This window comes from Pelophylax lessonae (genome assembly GCF_965119305.1).
Source record: "Pelophylax lessonae genome assembly, chromosome: 2".
Lineage (NCBI taxonomy): Eukaryota > Metazoa > Chordata > Amphibia > Anura > Ranidae > Pelophylax > Pelophylax lessonae.
The window spans coordinates 390,911,388-390,932,779 of NC_138769.1; the positions used below are offsets into that span (position 1 = coordinate 390,911,388).

Sequence of the window (21,392 nt, forward strand, 5' to 3'; positions counted from 1 at the left end):
TTTCATACATTTTTTGACATTTTTTCTCTCAATAGAACAATGATTGCTTCTGCTCCTGATGAGTGTAGAAACACGAAACGCGTAGAGCATTACAGGACGCAATCCTCATGGACAATTCTCCCTACATCATATACATATGTCTGTCTCAGTCAATTTCCTATTTTTGTGACACTGTACATTCTTTTAAGTCTTGGTCAGACTGATATCATCCATGCATGTTATCTTGTATCTATACAATTTTAACAATGTCATTTGTTGTACTCAATAAAATCTATGAACATTTACATCATGCTTTTGCTTTACAATCAGACTCAGTTTTATGCCTCACTCAAAGTCCCAACCCTTTCTCATTTGTTCTAGAAAAAAGGTTCCTGCACTACTTTGGGGGGGACTTGCATTGACTTCTATTAGAGAAGTCGTTTGCAAGCCTCCCTGAAGTCGCGCTGAACGGGCGGCTTCAGAGTCGGGCGACTTTGAGTGTGAACGCAGACTTAGTGTCAGTATTTGGGGTGCCTTGTTCCTCTTTAGTATCTAATGTTACCAGCTACATAGAAACCATGTTTTGGCACAAGAAAAGGCTCCACCCCCCAAAAAAAAAGAGAAGGCAGAGGGCAAAGGACTGGTCACCGGTTTATGAACTGCATGTTGGTAACAATCACATTCTGTATTTCAACATGTCTTTAAACAATATAAGGTAAGTTACAGGTGCACCCTTCAGTGTTGCCAACCCCCCGGACTAAAATTTACTGGCAGAATTCCAAAATTTACGGACGGCACCAATTTTTTACTGGCACTGCAAAAATGTACATAAAATAGCCGTTTTCAGTGCTAAACCGTGCAAATATGAATAATTAAACTATAAACATGCAGATAGTGCTATTAGCAATGTGTTTAAGTTAAACAAAAGTCATAAACCATATTTCTCCATTTACATGTCCTTCTCTGCCCCCTGCCTTTAGCCCCCCACAGCACTGTTGTCCTCCGCCCCCTGCCTTTAGCCCCCATAGCACAGTGTCCTTCTCTGCCCCCAAAATAACTCCCCCAAGATGATGAGACCCCAGAATGATGGGACCCCCAGCATAACTACCCCAAGATCATGAGACCCCAGAATGATCAAACCCCCATTATAATTACTCCCCCGCCATCATAACTCCCCCAAAATGATAAAACCCCAGAATGATTACTCCCCCACTATGATGGCTCCCCCAGGATGATTGGACCCCCACGATGATTGGACCCCCACGATGATTGGACCCCCAGTATGATGACTCCCCCAGGATGATGGGACCCCCAGGATGATGGGACCCCCAGAATTATGAGACCCCCAGGATGATGAGACCCCCCTCATGATATAATCCCCATATTGATGGGACCTCCAGGATGATATGACCCCCATAACAATTAGACCCCCAAAATAATAAGAACCCCAGGATGATTTGATCCCCAAACTGATAACTCCCCCATTACGATGACACCCCCGGATGATATGACCCCCATAATGATAACTCCACCCTAATAATGACTCCCCCATATTAATCACTCCCCCATAATGATTACTCCCCCATAATGACGAAACCTCCAGGATTTTAGGATCCCCCATAATGCTTAAACCCCCATTAACATAGCAGTGTGCATCTCTCCCCCCCCCCCTGCTATGTAGTAGATGGGAGGGGGTTGTTCCTACCTTGCATGTTCTGCACTCTCATGTCGGTGATTTGCCCGATGAGCTCCTCTCTCTGGAACCGATCCCACTCGTGTCCCGCCATTGGAGGAGGGGGGACCGACCGGGAGGGGCGGCGGAGGGTTCTCCCAGAGGACGGCGGAGAGCCCCGTCCTCTTCTTCTTCTCTAGCCGCAGTCAGCAAGACAGTGTCACTCACTGTCTTTTAAAAATGGCGCCAACCGTCGCCAGTTCTTTACTGCGCATGCGCCCGTCCAGCCGGAAATAGGCAAGCTTTTCCGAGCCAGACAGGCTTCGGAACGGCGCATGCGCAGTTGCGTGTCGGCCCGTTCTGCCATCTTTATTACGGGCGCCGCTGCCCGTAACGGGCATTTACGGGCAGCCTGAAAATGGGCTAAAATTCACGGGCTGCCCGTAAATCTACGGGCGGTTGGCAACACTGGCACCCTTGTAAGATATTTTAAATTACTTTTTTTTTTTTTTTTTTTAAATATTGTGTTTTTATTGAGAATTTATCCGATTATACATAACATTTCTGATATCTTAAGCAATTCTATCTTAACACATGTTATACTATCTCTTCTTTTCCTCTTGCTGTTTCTTTAAATTCCCCTTTTTCTATTTTCCCCCTCCCTTTCCCCCCTCCCTTTCCCCCCTCCCACCTCCCACCCAACAAAAAAAAAAAAAAAAAAGGGGGCATAATTTTCTTTTCCTCCCTCCTCCCCCCTCCTCTCCATCTCTCATCCTATATCCTTTGTGGTCGTAAAAGATGGTAAACACTTCTCCTCCTCTATTTTCCTTTCCTCTTATTTTATTTCATTTTGCCATATGTTGTCTCCCTTCTTCAGAGTTTATAAATTGATTCCACAATTCCCAGGTTTTCCTATGTCTATCTTGCCTATTCTGTGCCGTGGCAACTAATTCTTCCAGCCTCCTGTTGTCCTCCACCCTATGTATCCAGTCGGAGACCGAGGGTGGTTGTGTTTTTTCCAGAATCCTGGAATGCATGTTTTTGCCACGTTTACCAAGTAAGGAATTATCGATCTCGCATATTTATTTACTGGTATATCAGATAAATCTAACAGGAAGAGGCCTGGGTTCTCTTCTATTTCATATTCCGTAAATTCCTGGACTATATATTTCACTCCTGTCCAGTATGTTTTTATCTTAGGGAAGCTCCAGAAAATATGGTATAGTGTACCTACTTCTCTTCCGCACCTCCAACATAGATTAGTTTAGTTTGGAAACCAGTTATGGAGCTTCCTGGGCGTGACGTACCACCTCGTTATAAGCTTATAGTTCATCTCTTGTATTCTGGTACATCTAACTGGCCCGAAAGCAAACCTCAGTATCCTCTGGATCTGGTCGTTTGACAGTTCACAGTTCAAGTCTATCTCCCACTTTCTCACCCACGGTAATTCTGGCTGTTTTTCTGGGTTTGTCAGTAGACCATAAGTGATTGACAGGGTTCGTTGTAAATTTCCTGGTTTCACGCACGCTTGTTCGAATTTTGTTAATGCTCTATCAAAATCCTTTGGGTTTGGTATAGATGCTAAAAAGTGATGCAGTTGAATTGCTTGCCAAAATGGCATATTAAATGGTCCGTCCCTGTCAATCAATCCGGTCACCGAAGGCCACTTTTTGTTTATTAAAAAAGATAAGGCCTGTTCCTGTCCTTTTTCCCTTAATACTGTGAACTGTCTGTTATCCATTCCCGGTAGGAACTGAGGGTTACCTAATATTGGGAATAAGGGAGATCTATCTGTTGTCAGTTTAGAGTATATATTTGATCTTGTACAGATACGTAATGTGTTTCCGATTATTAAGTGATGTTTTAATTTCTTAGGTATGTCTTGGTAGCACCACATAGCTCTCTTCAAATTTACCTCTGTTTGGGCCTGTTCCAGTTCTACCCACAGTTTAGAGTCCAAGTGGTGCCACCAATCCAGGACTCTACTTACATGGGTAGCCTGGTAATATGCTTTCATATCTGGGATAGCTAAGCCTCCTTTTTTTTTAGGTAGAGTCAGCGTTTTCCTGGCTATACGCGGTTTTTTGTTGGACCATATATATTTTACGAATAGAGAGTGTATTATCTTAAAAAATCTGCTAGGTATCCTCACCGGTAACGCCCGAAATAAATATATACATTTTGGTAATACGATCATTTTCAACAAATTGCATTTACCAAACCATGACTGCATTCCTCTATGCCATTGTTCTAGGAGTCTTTTAGTTGTTACTATCAAGGGCGCGAAGTTGAGATCATACACCTGCGCTAGTTTCCCCCGGGATGAATGTTCCCAGGTATCTCACTGCCGTTTCGTTCCATTTGAAATTAAAGCTGTTTTTCAAAGTTTGTATTTAGGTCGGGGGGATCCCCACTCCCATTGCCTCCGATTTCCCAAAATTAATTTTTAAATTTGATACTGCCCCATATCTTTTAAACTCTTGTATAAGATTCGGCAGTGAGATACCTGGGTTGGTTAGGGAGAACAACATATCGTCCGCATAGGCGGCTATCTTTTATTGCTTCCCTTTTATTCTTACTCCTTCTATATCTAGGTTTCGCCGGACTGTACAGAGGAATGGTTCCAGTGTCAATGCAAAAAGGAGGGGTGATAGCGGGCACCCCTGCAGTGTGCCATTTTTTATCGGGAATGCCTCTGATAGTATCCCATTAGCTTTCACCCGCGCTGTTGGGTTTGTATAGACTCTGGTTATCTTATCTACCATCGATTTTCCTAGTCCTATATGTTTGAGCACAGCAAACAGAAAAGGCCACCCAACCCGGTCAAACGCCTTCTCTGCGTCTGCGCTCAGCACTACACATGGCGTCTTTTCCTCATTTACTTTTTGTATCAAGTTGAGTATTCTTGTGGTGTTATCTTTTGCCTCTCTTGATGTCATAAAGCCCACCTGATCTAAATGTATCAATTTTGGTAATATTTTTGCCAGCCTATCTGCCAGGACTTTGGTGAATATCTTTAAATCTACATTTAGTAGAGATATTGGTCTATAGCTGCCACAGGCAGCTGGATCTTTGCCTTCCTTTAAGATTAATGAAATTTGTGCCGCTAAAGTGTCTCTATTTAGCTCCCCGTCTAGCTCTGTTGCATTGTACAACTTTACCAGGTATGGGCCCAGAGTTGGAAACAATAGATGGTAATATTGTATTGTTAGGCCATCTGGTCCTGGAGCCTTCCCTGGTTTCATTGCCTTTATTGCCTGCTGAACCTCCTCTATAGTTATTCCTGCTTCTAGAAACTCCCAATCTTCCTCTGCCAATTTGGGTAGTTGTGACTGATCTAAATATTTTCCAATCTCCCTGTGTGTAGGTGGGTCTCTTTTTAAATCATATAAGGTGGCTTAGTATTTCTTAAATACCTCCGTTATTTGACTTGATAAGGTTTTCTTAATCCCTCCTGCTGTTACAATATGAGGTATATATGATCTCAACTTCTGCTCCCGAACAGTCCTAGCCAGTGCTTTTCCGCATTTATTTCCTGCCTCATAGTTCAGCCTACGACACCTCTGTATATCTGCCTTAGCTTTATATTGTAGCAAATCAGTAATCTGCTTTCTAATAGTCATTAACTCTACCAATATATTACTTGATAGTGAATGTTTATGTTTTGTTTCTAGTACTCTGAGTCTATCTAGTAGCTGTGTCATTTGTTCATTTCTTTCCCTTTTAATACAGGCTCCGTGCTTAATAAGGATCCCTCTCATCACCGTCTTGTGGGCCTCCCAGAGGATTCCAGTTCGGCACTCAGCTTGATCATTGGTCTCAAAATAAGCTTTCAGCTCTTGAGTTACTTCTCTTAGAATTTCCTCTCTTTGTAACAAACTCTCATTCAGCCTCCAGCACTGCCTTTTCTGTGGGGCATTCGTTGTCAGGCTATATATTATTGTAATAGGTGCATAATCTGACCAAGTGATGCTATTGATAACTGAATTTTTAACTGCCTGTAGCTGGGCGTGAGGTATCATAAAGTAATCTATTCTGGAGTAGTTCTTATGTGTAATTGAATAAAATGTATATTCCTTTTCGGCGGGATGTTGTAACCGCCAAACGTCAATCAGCTGAGATTTGTAGAGTACCTTTAATATGCGACTTTGAAGCCGCCCCCAGTGTGAACGCAGACTTAGTGTCAGTATTTGGGGTGCCTTGTTCCTCTTTAGTATCTAATGTTACCAGCTACATAGAAACCATGTTTTGGCACAAGAAAAGGCTCCACCCCCCACCCCCCCAAAAAAAAAAAAAAGAGAGAAGGCAGAGGGCAAAGGACTGGTCACCGGTTTATGAACTGCATGTTGGTAACAATCACATTCTGTATTTCAACATGTCTTTAAATAATATAAGGTAAGTTACAGGTGCACCCTTGTAAGATGTTTTAAATTACTATTTTACTACATTCCCCTTTTCTTCAATATTAGTTTCTGTTATATCAGATTAATGTCAAATCAGGGACAAACTTTTCTGTTAAAGCCCCTGGAGATTCTTCACATCACTGTTTAAATTACAACGCTGCCTTCTTTATTGCATTTGAATTTCACTTCAATTAAAGAGCAGCCTTGCAGCTACACAATTTAGATGACTTTTTAAAGCACAAACAGATTAAATGAAAATTAAAATGTTAGCTATTTTCCAGAGATGAAATTGATAAGGAGAAAAGGCACAACAAATGGACTTCTTTGGACATTTTTTTCCTAATGATTGCTAATAAAAATGATATAACATTGGGAAAGAGTTTGAGTGAAGTGCTATGTAAATCAGTGATTTTGCCATTAACACCATTCCTAACTGCTAAACCTGTTGCTGTACTGTGTTACTGCCTGACTTGTTTGTATAGTTAAATAAAAAACTTGAAAATGATAAATGATAATACAAATAAAAAAGTAGGCTGTGGAGGCAATCTTTCTACACGTGTAAAACACAGACACACATAAAGTCCTTAGGGTGAAGAGGCCTTCTTCAGGCCATTGCATGCCTAAAGTACTACATGTATGGTTTCCTTCAATGCACTGTTTCCAATAGAAAAACACAGGGTTACAATGTCCCTTTATGGTGGGACACTATTCTTTAACAAACTGCCTTGAAATACACAATATTTCCAAAAGTATTGGGACGCCTGCCTTTAAAAACACAGGAACTTTAATGGCATCCCAGTCTTAGTCTATAGGGTTCAATATTGAGTTGGCCCACCCCTTTCAGCTATAACAGCTTCAACTCTTCTGGGAAGGCTGTCTACAAGGTTTAGAAGTGTGTATTTGGGGATGTTTCACCATACTTCCAGAAGCACATATGTGAGGTCAGGTACTGATTTTGGAGAGAAGACCTGGCTCTCAGTCTGCGCTCTAATCCACTAATGGTGGAGGGGGGGGGATCATGGTGTGGGGTTGTTGTTAGGGGTTGGCCCCTTAGTTCCATTGAAGGGAAATTTTAAGGCTTCAGCATACCAAGACATTTTGGACAATTTCATGCTCCCAACTTTATGGGAACAGTTTGGGGTTGGCCCTTCCTGTTCCAACGTGAGTACGCATTAGTGCACAAAGTAAGGTCCATAAAGACACGAATGAGCGTGTTTGGGGTGGAGGAACTTGACTGGCCTGCAAAGAGTCCTGACCTCAACCCTGGCTTGCAGACTGCAAGCCAGGTCTTCTCTTCAACGTCAGTGCCTGAAGTCACAAATGCGCTTCTGGAAGAATGGTCAAACATTCCCATAGACACACTCATAAACCTTTTAACCACTTGCCGACCGCCGCACGACTATCTACGTCGGCGGTCAGCCCCTCACAGGCAAACTAACGTAGGGCTACGTTGCTTGCTTGTGAGGGTCTAGGGAGCGAGCGCGCGCCCCCGGAGGCGTGCTCCCGCGTGGTCACTGACCCCACCGCGCAAGTGACCAGCGGACCCGATGTCCGCCGGCCACTCGGCGATCGGCGGGGAAGAGGGAGAATGTCAGGCAGCTTGTGTAAACAAGCTGCCTGTCATTCTCCTCGCTGCAAAGACACTGATCACATGGATCTACTATGTAGATCCGTTGATCAGTGTCCTTACAGCTGAAGCCACAGCCAATCACAGTAGAAAGCATGCCCCTAGGGACACACACAGCCCCTCCCTCCCAAATAAAGTTAACCCCTTCACTACCAGTGTATTTTTACAGTAACAGTGCATATATATAGCACTGATTACTGTAGAAATGTCACTGGTAACCCCAAAAGTGTCAAAAATGTCAGTCAAGGGTCCGATTTGTCCGCCGCAATGTCGCAGTACCGCAAAAAAAATCGCAGATCGCCGCCATTACGCGTTAAAAAAAAACAACAAAAATGACAAAAATCTTTCCCTTTGTTAGTAAACGTGATAACTTTTGCGCAAACCAATCAAAATACGCTTTTTGAGATTTTTTTTACCAAACATAGGTAGCATAAAACAAATTGGCCGAAAATGTTAAAAAATTTTGATTTTTACATTTTTTTTGGGGGGAATTTCATATAAAAAAATGTGAAAAATATTGTTATTTTTGCAAAATTGACGCTCTTTTTTTGTTTATAGCGCGTGATCAAAAAATCGCACAGGTGATCAAATACCACCAAAAGAAAGCTCTGTTTGTGGGAAAAAAAGGACGCCAAATTTGTTTAGGTACAGCGTCGCACGACCGCGCAATTGTCCGTTAAAGTCACGCAGTGCCGAATCGCAAAATACCCCCTGGTCGGAATGGGGGTAAAATCTTCCGGGGCTTAAGTGGTTAAACAGCCTTCCCAAAAGAGTTCAAGCTGTTATAGCTGCAAAGGGTGGGCCAACTCAGTATTAAATCATTTGGACTAAGACTGGAATGCCATTAAAGTTCACGTGCGTGGAAAGGCAGGCGTCCCAATACTTTTTGCAATATAGTGTATTTACTACAAATGAAATATATTGCACTTATTGGCCACATTATAAGTGATCTTAAGGACAGATAGCCAAACAGATTGCACAAATAAGATCCCTTAAAGGAAGCCTGTGCTAATAAAATATCTAGGTTGCTAATCTAACTCCTTCTGAAAATATTGTTGCCTAGCTGTCATGGTTTTCATGTGCCTTCAGTCCTTTGTAAGCCAATGACTCAGTATCCAAATCAGGAGTTCTGAATTCTCTCTTAATTTAAAATAACAATTTATCAGCAATGGCAGCCTATATAAATAACAACATAACAAAAAGCAGCTCACATGTTATGAGCCATCTACCATAGCCCTAAAATATTCTTACTACTGTGCAGCCCTATACATTCAGATAAACGCAATAATTGCTCATGTAAACTCAATCACTATCATGTGAACAGAATCAACAGTTAAAACTATAAACAATAATTATATTGAAGAGCTACATAGTGTATGCTAAAAGCCCCAGAAAATGTTTTTCTGATGAAATGCGTCAGTCAGAGCTACGTGCCGTGACATCACTGCGTTCTCGGAAGTGTCCATAAATTGTCTTGGACAGATATTTCTTTAACAGCGCTGTTAATAATTGGACTATGTACTGTAAGTAAATCTATGTGTTTTTACTAAATAACAATCTGGATTTCTTACTATGCAGAGTATCACACTATGTTTTTATTTTACATGTGTATATATATATTGGAAAATGACCAATGGTCAGATCACATTGCCGGCGTTTGCCCAACCTCCCAGCTGCTAGCTTGGAATACTAAAAGGGTTTACTGCCAGTCAGTATCCCAATCACCTCCCGCCCCCGAATAGTACAGTGACAGAGTGACATTATGTAAAAAAAAAAAAAAAATTATATATACATATATATATATATATATATATATATATATATGTATGTATATATATATATATATATATATATATATATATATACATACACACATATGTCAACAGTCAGAGTCCTTGATCACCGCCACCCATTCACAGTATACCTAATTGCTGTCACACCAGTCACAGTGTCCCTGATCAACGCCACACCAGTTACTGTGTCCCTGATCATCGCCACATCAGTTACAATGTCTCTGATCACTGCCACATCAGTTACAATGTCTCTGATCACTGCCGCACAGCTTATAGTGTCCCTGATCACCGCCACACCAGTTATAGTGTCCCTGATCGCTGCTACACCAGTTACAGTGTCCGTAATCACTGCCACACCAGTCCCAGGGTTCTCGATTACCAGTCATATTGTCCCTAATCCTTGCTACACCAGTTACAAAGTCCTTGATCACTGTCACATCAGTTACAGTGTCCTTGATCATTGCCACACCCGTTATGTATCCCTGATCCTAGTGTTTCAGATTACCATCACACCAGTGCAGTGTTGCCTCTGCCTGTACCAACCCTGACCTGCTTATTGACCACATTTCTGCCTGGAAGAGTCCTTTGCCTGTTTTCTGACCAAGTCTGTGCCTGCGGCATGAACTGACCCACCTGCACATCCCACTGACTATGTTCCTGTGAGACACCAGTCCCAGCCATCCCCTGCGGATGACTGTACTCCTGGAACCACGGGAACAATTTTGTTCTTCCTTTCTTCAGCCTCCTGTACTTCTTGGCCAGTGAACATAGCATTCCCGGGGGCAGCAATGTACTAGTAGGCTAGGTGAATCTACACTAAGTTAGATTAATGATACAATTAGTATGCCTATTGCATACTACCCACAGCGCTTGCAACACTATAACAATATAATCAATATTGTTTGATGTAAAGTGCTATTGCAAAAATAAATAACATATTACACTCACCAATTGTGTGCACAATTGTGTTTAGTGTAAATTAAATAATAAATAATGAACAGCAGCTACTATGGACAAAGGTTTAAATCTGGAATAAAATTTGCCTATTGCACACTACGCACAGCGCTTGCAACGCTATATAAATAATGATCAATATCAATTAATAAAACACCTAACTATATTACATAAAAGTGCTAGTGCAAAAGAAGATAATCCAACAGATTGGAATATCTTCTTTTGCACTAGCACTTTTATGTCATGTAGTTAAATCATTTTTTAATTGATATTGATCAATATTTAAGTACTAAGTTAGATTCCCTGACCACATATATAGAGGAGATCATTACAGTACATTGGTTTTGACACAATTAGTTGATTTGTGTGATACACAAGATACCATGTTCGGTACATAATCAGTCCAAACAGTGAAAAAGTCTTGCGCATGTGGAATCACCATAATCTTGAGGGGTATATCGGATTTGGGGTGCATTTCTAACTATGCCCTTGCTTTGTGCGAGAAATATCTTATTAAATTGACAACTTTGTGTAAAAAAAATGTATTTTATTTTTCTTACACTTATAGTTTCCAAACATTTGTGGCAAAGACAAATGAAATGTTCAAAAGACTTAATATGCCTCTAAAAAATACCTTGGGGTGTTTACTCTCCAAAATGTGGTCATTTGGTGGGTGTTTCCACTGTCCTGGTGCTCCAGGGTCTCCAAAAATGTGATAGGTAGAAGGAAATTGGATGTGTAATTTACACCCCTAGATAGCCTGAATGTGGGCTATGGATTTTGGGCCTGTCTGCATGGCTAGGCCAGGGGTGCTCAACCCGTGGCCTGCGGAGCTCTCTGATGTGACCCGCAACCTCAAACCAGGGAAGCTCATGCCCGAGGTTCGCAACCAGTTGATAGTAATTTGGGCTTGCCAACCCACCATCCCAGGGGGGTATTGGTACTGTCCTGGCATTTTAGGGCCTCGTGAATTTAGATAGACAGCCAGTACATCAAGATTCATACATTTTTAAATATATATACCATAGTTTGTAGACTCTATAACTTTCACACAGACTAAATAATATACGCTGATGTGGGTTATTTTTACCAAAGAAAAGTAGCAGGCAACATTTTGACCTAAATTTCTGGAAAAAATTATATTTATTTGCAAAATTTTATAACAGTAACTAAGAAAAATGTGTGGTATTATTTTATTAATGTAAAAAAAAAACCCAGTGGTGATTAACAACTTTGCGTCCACGCTACAGCTGAAAGATGGCTACAGTTCGAGCTTCCAGTGCTGGGAGGGCGTCCATAGAGGGCGGCACGGTCTGTGATCTTTCAGACTCGGTTGATCACTGATCGAGGTAAAGGGCCAGTCACAGTGGCCCTTTACCACGTGATCAGCTGTCAGCCAATGATAGCTGATCAGGGAAGTAAACATAAGCCGGTTATCGGCTGTTTTTCTCCTCAGACTGATAGTGTGAGGAGAAAACAAGAAAGCCGGTAACCAATTCTGTTACAGGGACATCAGTCTCCACATTGCCCACCAGTGGTGCTAATCGGTGCCCACCACTGCCACCTATGAGTGCACATTAGTACTGCTAATCAGTGCCCACTAGTGCTGCCAAAAAGTGCCCACAACTGCTGCCAATCAGTGCACACCAGTGCTGCCTATCGGTGACCATCCATGCCTTTTCATCAAAGTCACCTATCAGTGGCCATTAGTGCCACCTTTCAGTGCCCATCAGTGCCGCCTGTCAGTGCTGCCTATCAGTGCCACCTCTCAGTGCCCTTCAGTGCTGCCTATCATAGCCCATCAGTGCCACCTATCAGTGCAGCCTCATCAGTGCCTCCTCATTAGTGCCCACCAGTGCCGCCTCATCAGTGCCCATCAGTGTCACCTAACAGTGTCCATCAGTGCTGCCTTATCAGTGCCACCTCATCAGTGCCTATCAGTGCCCATGAGTGCTGCCTCATCAGTGGCTATCAGTGACCATAAGTGCAACCTCATCGGTGCCTATCAGTGCCCATCAGTGCAGCCTTTCAGTGCCCATCAGTGCTTATCAGTGCAGCCTCATGAGTGCACATCAGTGTAGTAGAAAAATTACCTGTTTGCAAAATGTTATAATAAACTATGATATATTTTTTTTTTTTTTCAAAATTGTTAGTCTATTTTTGTTTCTTTAGCAAAAAATAAAAAAACACTTAAATACTACCAAAAGAAAGCTCTATTTGTGTGAAAAAAATGATAAAACTTTTGTTTGGGTACAGTGTGTCATGACTGCGCAATTGACATTGAAATTGCGACAGCACTGAGAGTTGAAAAATAGCCTGGATCATTTACCTACTGAGGCACCTTGACTGCACGGTCAATTTTAGGCTAAAAGACAATTAAGAATAAAATGAAGGCACCAAACTGAAGCATGCTATTAGCAGGAACTGTATCATAAAGTCCAGGAACAACAAAGCTGGCACTAAGGACATGGGAGATGGAGGCAAGGCTTTCTTGCCAGTAAATAATTAAGAAGGAAATGGGGCAGTGGAACCGAAATCACTATTGGACACTGTTCAGTGAAGTGTAGACTGATTTTGAAGTTTTGCATTGATTAAATGTGAGGGATTTTTCCACATGCACTTGAGACTGGGTACTGAGAGGTTAATGCATATGTGCTGCGTATAGAAGGGTTTTTACAGATGTACTATTAACTGGCAATTGAGGGGTTAATACACATGCTGGTGACTGTCCGCTGAGGGGTAAAAGCACATGTACTGGGTACTGGCAACAGAAAGATTAATGCAGAGGTTAAACGCATATGTTGGGTATTGAGTGCTGAGGGGCTCGTCTACATAAACTGAGTACTGAGGGGTTAATGTACATGCCTAAGAACAAAGCATTAAGGGGATAAAACACATAGGTTAAGGACTGGGTGGTCCTCATATTGTATGTGCGGAAGATAGGAGACTAAGAGGTTATGTGCATGAGTTGGGAACTGGGCTCTAAAGGGTTAATGCTAATACATTGAGAACAAGTTGCACAATGGTTAATACACATACAATACATTGCAGCTTCAATCTCTAGACATCTGTGGGTGATTCCAGTAGCAGGAATAAAGGGGAAAGTGAGCAAAGTCTGGTGAACGGGGTCACAAGACCCTCAAACTCCACTAGCATGCACTAGCACAACAATGCAGGCATCATTGTGTACCCTGTGCCACACACATTTCTGATCCCTTAACTATATATACTTCATTGTACATTTTTATTTCCATTGTAAGTTCACCTTCCAAAGTTTCTGTAAAGGCGAACTTACACGTAAAGGTAGGTTGAAAAGCATTTGTATAGAAAAAATGTCATTTTTCTACAAAATGACTGTGCTGAGTGTCCCTATTGTGTGGATACAAGGACTGTGATATATGTGTGCAGAGTAGGGATCGACCGATTATTGCTGATATTTCGGGAAAGTGCTTGAACCGGAGTGATGCCTGCAGCTAGAGGCAATCCCCCAGGTACCAGCGTCCATAGCCGACGGTCGGCTGTCTTGTAATGACAACCGATGCCGCTGAGAAGCTGCTCAGCAGTCATTAGAAGGAGGGGACGTCCCTCCCTCCTGCCGCCTTCCGCGGCTCGCCGATGGGACGGGTGACCGGGGCAACCAGCCTGTACAGCCACCGAAGAGAAGACCCAATCAAAGCCGCATTCGGCTCTGATCGGGTCTCCATGTAAAAACACGGAAGTGATGTCATGACATCACTTCCAGGTACTCAGCGCCAAATTCAAAAAATGACAACATTCAAAACAGCTAAACTTGGGGTTTTGAATGCTTTTAAGCGCAGAGGAGGGGTTTAGGGTCTTTTAGACCCCCAGATCCCTCCACAAGAGTACCTGTCAAAAAATAAATAAATAAAAAAAATAAAATTTTAATGTACGAAAATATCGGCCGATACCTATATGCGATGACCAAAATATCGGTATCCGCAATAAAAAAAAAGATATCGGTCGATTACTAGTGCAGAGGGTAGGTTCATAGGTTCAGATTTTATTTAACCATGTTCAGTGCTTTAGGTTTAATGTCCTTTTAAGCCCCTCATGCAGCAAAAGGGGGTTGTGAGTACCTATGCCTATTCCCTGGGAAAAAAACCTGGGATTTATCCTAGTTATACTTGTTTTTGGCAAAAAGTGTTCATTGACTGAACTCTAGCATTAAAGATAAAAGTGCAGACTGTGGAAAATGGCAATATTCTGATTTGCAGATGACCCATCTGTGTGCTGTGGTTTAGGCATATTGTTTTATATCATTGATAAGAATGGATTAAGCTTCACTTTCAGGGCACCATATAAGTTTAGGAATGGCTACTTCCATCTGACTTTCCACACATGTTTTGCTTTGGGACAGATTTTTCTAGCTAGTGATGTGCTGCTTTATCACTGACCATAGGATGAGACTAGGCCCCTTTCACACTGATGCTGTGCGGTTTTACCTCACTGCATGTGGAGCTCAGTGTACCCGGGGTTTTCGTGCGGGTTACCAGCACTTTGCCATAGACTTCTATTGCATTGAGCAGTTTTGGGTGAGTTTTTTGAAATCGCACCAAAATTCCTACATGCAAGACAGCTGCACAAGCAGTATGGGAAAACTGCATTGCATCAGTGTGAAAGTGCTCTAATATGTAAACTGTACCAGTCCAACTTTTAAAATCACAAAGATTACTTACAGGCAGTTGTTTTTCTAGACAGATGCTAAAATTTTTGGTTTGGTTGGGCTTCAGTTTTTTCAGAGGAATTCTTGTTTCACCAATGAACTCATTGTGTCGGAATTTATCCTCATCACATACTGAAATTCTAGGTGACACAAAGAAAAAAACACTTATAAGAAACTCTGACAGAAAAAAAATTGGATTTTTGACTTACCGTAAAATCCATTTTTCTGAGGTTCATTGACAGACACAGCTTCTGATTCTTCTCAACCATTGGGTTATACTGCCCCCTACAGGAGTAGGACATTAGGTAGGAAAAAGCTTGACTACACCTATAGGGCAGTCCCAGGGGGTATACACCCACTCTCAGCTATAGGCACTCAGTTTTGTTACAAGCAGTGTCAGGAGAAAGCCAACTCCACAGAGGGGTGGGTGCTGTGTCCGTTAATGAACATCAGAGAAATAGATTTTACGGTAATTCAAAAATCCCATTTTCTCTTTCGTTCACAGACGGACACAGCTCCTGATCTTCTTAACCACTGGGGCGTACCAAAGCAGTGTTAAACATAAGGGGTGGGAAAAACAGCAAAAAAAATTCCCAAGGCTAAACATAGCCAACCTGGTAATATGAAGCTCAAACAAGAGCAACCGGAGCTCACCTGAAAAAAACAATACAACCTCAAAGAGGACCAGGGCCTCTGAACGGCAGCCTGAAAAACCTTGCGGCCAAAAGAAGCATCTGCAGACGCCAACACATAAAAAATTTGTGAAAGTGTGCACAGACGACCAGGCAGCCACCTTGCAAACCTGCATTACTGATGCCTGATGACGGAAGGCCAAGGAGGCACTAAGTGCCCGAGTAGAGTGTGCCTTAACAGGGACAGGAGTAACCTGACCCTTAATTGAATAGGCCTGAACCACTGTCTGTCTGATCCATTTGGAAATGTTTACAGCAGAAGCAGCCAACAATTTCCAAGGTCCATCTGTGAGTACAAATGGAGAGTATGACTTCCTAAAAGACTCTGTAACTGCCAGGTACACCCTGATTGCCAGAACCACATCATGGGAATGCAAGGCAATTTCCTTAGGATGTGTAGGCATGGGACATAGGGAAGGCAACACAATGTCTTCCTTTAAATGGAAATCAGAAACGACCTTGGAAAGAATGACAGACAGGGACAAAGAACCACCTTATCTCTGTGAACCACCAGGTAAGGTGAACAACAAGACAACGCCATTAGCTCCGACACCATCAGACCAGCGTTTTAGCCAAATATTACGCAGAAGGACCACTCCTGTCAGAACAGGATGGAGAAAGGAACACCGTGCCGCACTAGACGGCTTGAGGGCATGAAAGGCAAGTTCACCTCTGCAGCAGCTTCAGCTGCATCCTCCCCCCTCCAAGATTCCCACGCAGATGTAATCAGTGCATGAACCTGCACCTTCTCGTACGCAGCCAACGAAATGGAGGAAGCATCCTCACCATTAGACAGAACAGGGAGTGTGGCTACAACCCAGGATACTCTGATGGTCCTGCAGCGCTAGAAAGGGCAGGTGCCCTACAGTATAATAGTGGCAGCTGCCAACAAAAAAATTAAACCGCCCGGATGTTAGACCAGCCGCTCCCCCAGCCTAACAACTGCAGCAGGGAGCTCAGGGGACATACCAGCCCTAGAAACCAGCCCCCAGGGTGGTGGGGAACACTGCTCAACCCCCCCGTTGTGCACCAGGTAATCTTGGCCAGCAGCAAACCCCAACAAGCCACCCTCAGGAGCAGGTGGCAAAAGCCAGCTCATAACCTCACCCAGGGAGGGAGGGGAAGGGGGAGAAGGCGGTCGGAAGACCTACAGTGACCACCTAAATTCAGAGGAGCTGAGGGGAAGGGGGAACCAGCCAGGGGGGGCCCACTTCCACCCCAAAACCCTTCAGGGGAAAAAGGGGGACAGCTACTTACCATACCAGGAACAGGGTGGTCAGATCACCTCTCCATCGGAATGGGGGGCTGTCGGCCAAGAGGAATGCTGTGACTCAGGCTGAGGCAAGGTCGTATGTACCCTTGCAAGATGTTTAACTCGCAGGCCAGCCCCCATACTGGGGCTATGTCAAGGCCGACCTAGCGTGGGGTTGAGGCCTGTGCACGTTCTCTGGTCAGACGGGGGGGGGGGGGACCCTCTGGATCTAGATTATCCAGTCCGTTGCCCAGTCCGGCAGTTGCTTGTGGATCTCACAGAAACAAAATAACAAAGATAGGAAAAAGTTTCATAAATTGCTAGGACCATGGATCCCAGCAAGTAACTAGGTCCTTACTCCTGACTAGGCAAAGAAAACTGAGTGCCTATAGCTGAGAGTGGGAGTATACTCCCTGAGACTGCTCTATAGGGGCAGTCAAGCTTTTTCCTGCCTAGTATCCTACTCCGGTAGGGGGCAGTATAATTCAATGGTTAAGAAGAATCAGAAGCTGTGTCCATCAATGAACGAAAGAGAGAGAAATATGGATTTTTGCACGAATGTTTCCATTTTCTATGCTAAAGATAAACATTTAACTCTAAAGAAAAATTCATGTCCTTAAGTATCTATGCATTATAAATGAAACAATCAGCGCACTAGAAACATGAAAATAGGCAGAAAAAAACACATAGGAAAACATTCAGAAAGGAGATAATACATGAAAGCCAAGATTCCACAGAGAGAAAAGTAAAAATGCATAAGTCCTAATGCATCCTATTTAGTTAGGTAATACAAAAGTAAGTAAGTCAACAGCAACCTTTTATTTTAACTGTCTTTTCATTAGAACTAAATGGAATGATCGGTCCCAGCATAGATCATACCTCTGTACCATGTTGCTCTGTTGTCTGCAGATCTTCTGATATTATGGGATTAGTTGAGGCTTTGTACCATGTGACACTCTGTATAGTCAGGATGTAGACTGAGGGCCTTACAGCCACTTCCTGCTTAATCTCTAGCCTAGAACACTCCCCTCTGTAGTATTTCAGACTCTGCAAATGATGAAACTTCCTTCACAGCTCTGATGGTGGGTGGGAATGAATACATCCTAATTAGCATTCAATCCCGCTCAGTCACACCTACAGGAAGATTCCGAACCTCCCAAGTCCCGCCTCACAGATCACAGCATTATTCAAAATCACATAGGAAACCCCTTCATACACAGCCCTTTCTGATAGCTAGCTGTGCTTCTGTTGGACAGGTTTGAATTGAATTACAATTAGAATTCAACCCTGCCCAGGTAAATATGCTGCCCAGTGTGAACAGGGAGATTCCCACCCCTCAGATCCTGCCCTCCCAGAACCCTTCTCTCTGTGAAGTGATGTATTTACATATGAAGGAATTTATAGATATGGTTCCTGCGCTAACACAGAGAGAGGTCACTAATCACCCTAATGCTGCATATACTTAAACTGGTACTAAGTAAACAGCTTCAGTGAAAAATGTGTAGGGGGTTGTATTGCGCTTCAGGGTGTTTTTAAACCAAAAACTTCTTGCTCATACGTTCACTTTTCTTCTAGTCACAAATAGTGTATAAACGCTATATTAGTGTAACACTCTATTTTTTCTTCTAAATATCTTCATAATAAAACAATCAATAATACATATATTTAAAGTGCTGGTGTGCTTCTATAAAAGTCTATATTACAGGTGAAGAGGGGTATTGTGTTTAAATGATTATAAAGTGCTCTTGTGCATCACCTAAAATTCAATCAATCCATGCTGGTAAATAATAAATAGATATGGAGTGCCTTTCATCCAATTAAACATATAAAGTGCTTATTTTCTAAAGTGACCAGGTGCGCCAATAAATAAATATTCAGTAAAGAGTGCTTCTATTTGAGTTTTAAGCAAAACAATTCTTTCCTATTTGTGCCAAATAATATATAAGTGTCCAAAAAACTGAAAATAAATAAATTCAAGGTGATCCGTAGTGATTTATATCTTCCTCCACCTTTACTTTCCGTGTCTTGGGTTTCTTCAGTGAATACACTTCTAAGTGTCCTTAATGCTCACCTTAGTGAGGTAAGTAATACACCTGTATCACTTGACCCTCAGTGCCTGTGGTTCCTCTTATCCCAGCGCCGTTCGTGTCCTTTTTGGGTGGTCTCCGTCTCTCCTGATTAATGATGGGTCCCTTCTCCTGGATGTCTGTATCTCTCTTATGGGGGCTTGCCTATGGTCCTTCCACTCTCGACTCTTTAATTCTTTTCTTTACTCCTTAGGGCTCATGTAAATAATGGGGGCCATCATGGTGCAGTAAATCAAAGCTGTTGACTGTTCATTTTGCCTCTTCTAAGCAGAGTATGCAGCAAAAGCGCCAGACATACTCTGCTTAGAAGAGGCAAAATTAACAGTCAACAGCTTTGTTTTGGGGAGGAAAAGCAATGCATCTGTTGTTTTGGGGAGAAAAAGCTCTGCTCTAATCTAGTAAACAATTTTAAGTAATTTTACGTGACACATTTTTCATTATAGTTCAAATTGTCATAACTAAGTTATACATAATCTTAATCTGTGATGTATTACATCAGAAAGTATAGAAAGCATTAACGTGACAATAAAGGCGTTTTTTCTTTTGTTAAACTAAGAAAGATATTATACTTACTAGCTCTGTGCAACAATATGGCATAGAGTGATCTTTTACCTTGATACCTCCTCGGCAAGCCTGGTGCTAGAAAGGCACCTGTGCACACGCGCCTCCGACATACACAGTCCAGTAAACTACAATCCCGCTCCTACCTCACAATAGTTTTACTGACAATATCAGGAGCCTATGACAGTGCTTGGGTGGTGCCAGGAGTCAGGAAAAGAATGGGAGTGAGTAGGACAAGTAGTGGGGCTTTTCTACCCTAAAGTGATTGTAAAGTCTCGTTTTTTTTTTTTTTAAATAACAAACATGTTATACTTACCTGCTCTGTGCAGTTGATTATGCACAGAGTGGCCTGGATCCTCCTCTTCTTGGATCCTTGGGTTGAGCTCCTGGCCCCTTCCTCTTGTCAAGTGCCCCCACAGCAAGCAGCTTGCTATGGGGGCACCCAAGCCAAGCTGCAGCTCCATGTGTCCATTCAGACATGGAGCTGCATCTTGGCCCTGCCCCCCTCCTCCCTGTTCAGCTAACTGACTTTGATTGACAGCTGCTGGAGCCAATAACGCCGCGACTGTGTCTCAGCCAATCAGGAGGGAGAGTCCTGAATGGCTGAGGGACTTGTGGACATCGCTGGATAAAGATGGGCTCAGGAAAGTATTAGGGGTGCTGAGGGGAGGCTGTTACACACAGAAGGTTTTTTATCTTAATGCATAGAATGCATTAAGATAAAACACCTTCTGACTTTACAACTCCTTTAATGCAAAGAATGTAGTAAGGTATACAAATGACTTCAGAACCACATTAAAGCCGAATTCTTCGATAAGCTAATATTAGCCTCCTGTCTCCGTGGAAGCCTATTGAGGAGAAACGCCGCGTCAGAAGTAGGAGGAGTCGCGCCGCCACTCTACACACCGTCGGTATTGTGCTGCAGACAATCCGCGGTATCGATCGTTACAGGCATCATTTACAACAGATTTTTGTAAGTGTATTTCCATTTTAATAAATACATTTTATTCTGGGGATAGTGCACTATCTGTGGCCTTCCTTGCTTTTCTTTCACATGGGGAAATGCTGTGGATGGTAAACTGATGACAAGTGCCGGGAGAAACTTCCCATCATTCCAGTTCAGGAAGACAAGGGTCATTGTGTTATGCTCTTCAACTCTTTACATCTGGTAAGGAGCCGTCTGAAATTTTGGTGAAGGGATATTGATTCACCTTAAGCTGTTTGGAGGTGTTATCAGAAGTTTCTGGGTAGCGATCACTTATATATGCCCTTTATAATCTTTATCTGGTAAGAAGCACATTTAGCAGGTGGTGGGAAACTGTCACCAATTTGTTACATCCCTTCATCACCAGTTCATCTTTCGTTTTCACATCATCACCTGTTGGAGACTGAGTTTGTGCAGCACAAACATTGAACAGTCGGTGTCATCGGGCTGTAGACTCAGCACATTTTTATTTATTTTTTTTTTTTTATTGCAAATGTGGCATTGCACTTGGTGGACAATATATTTGAGTTTTGGACAATTTCTTTTGGATTTTTGTGGGTCACAGTGTTGATGGAACATAATTTTTATCTTCACTCATCATTGTTATCACGTGGTGTATGCACATTGCATTTGTTTATGTTTATATGTTTATATTTATATGAACTCTCAACACATTGTAGCGCACTAATTATTATTCACAAAC

General features: G+C 42.5%; 1 protein-coding gene across 1 annotated transcript in view; it reads right to left on the reverse strand.

Annotated features, from left to right (window-relative positions):
- DOC2B (double C2 domain beta) overlaps positions 1 to 21,392 on the reverse strand; it is an 824,733-nt gene that overhangs the window by 175,096 nt on the left and 628,245 nt on the right. The window contains exon 6 of the mRNA XM_082245573.1: positions 15,126 to 15,252. Coding sequence (XP_082101699.1) covers positions 15,126 to 15,252 — 127 coding nt within the window. The remainder of the gene's footprint in view (positions 1 to 15,125; positions 15,253 to 21,392) is intronic.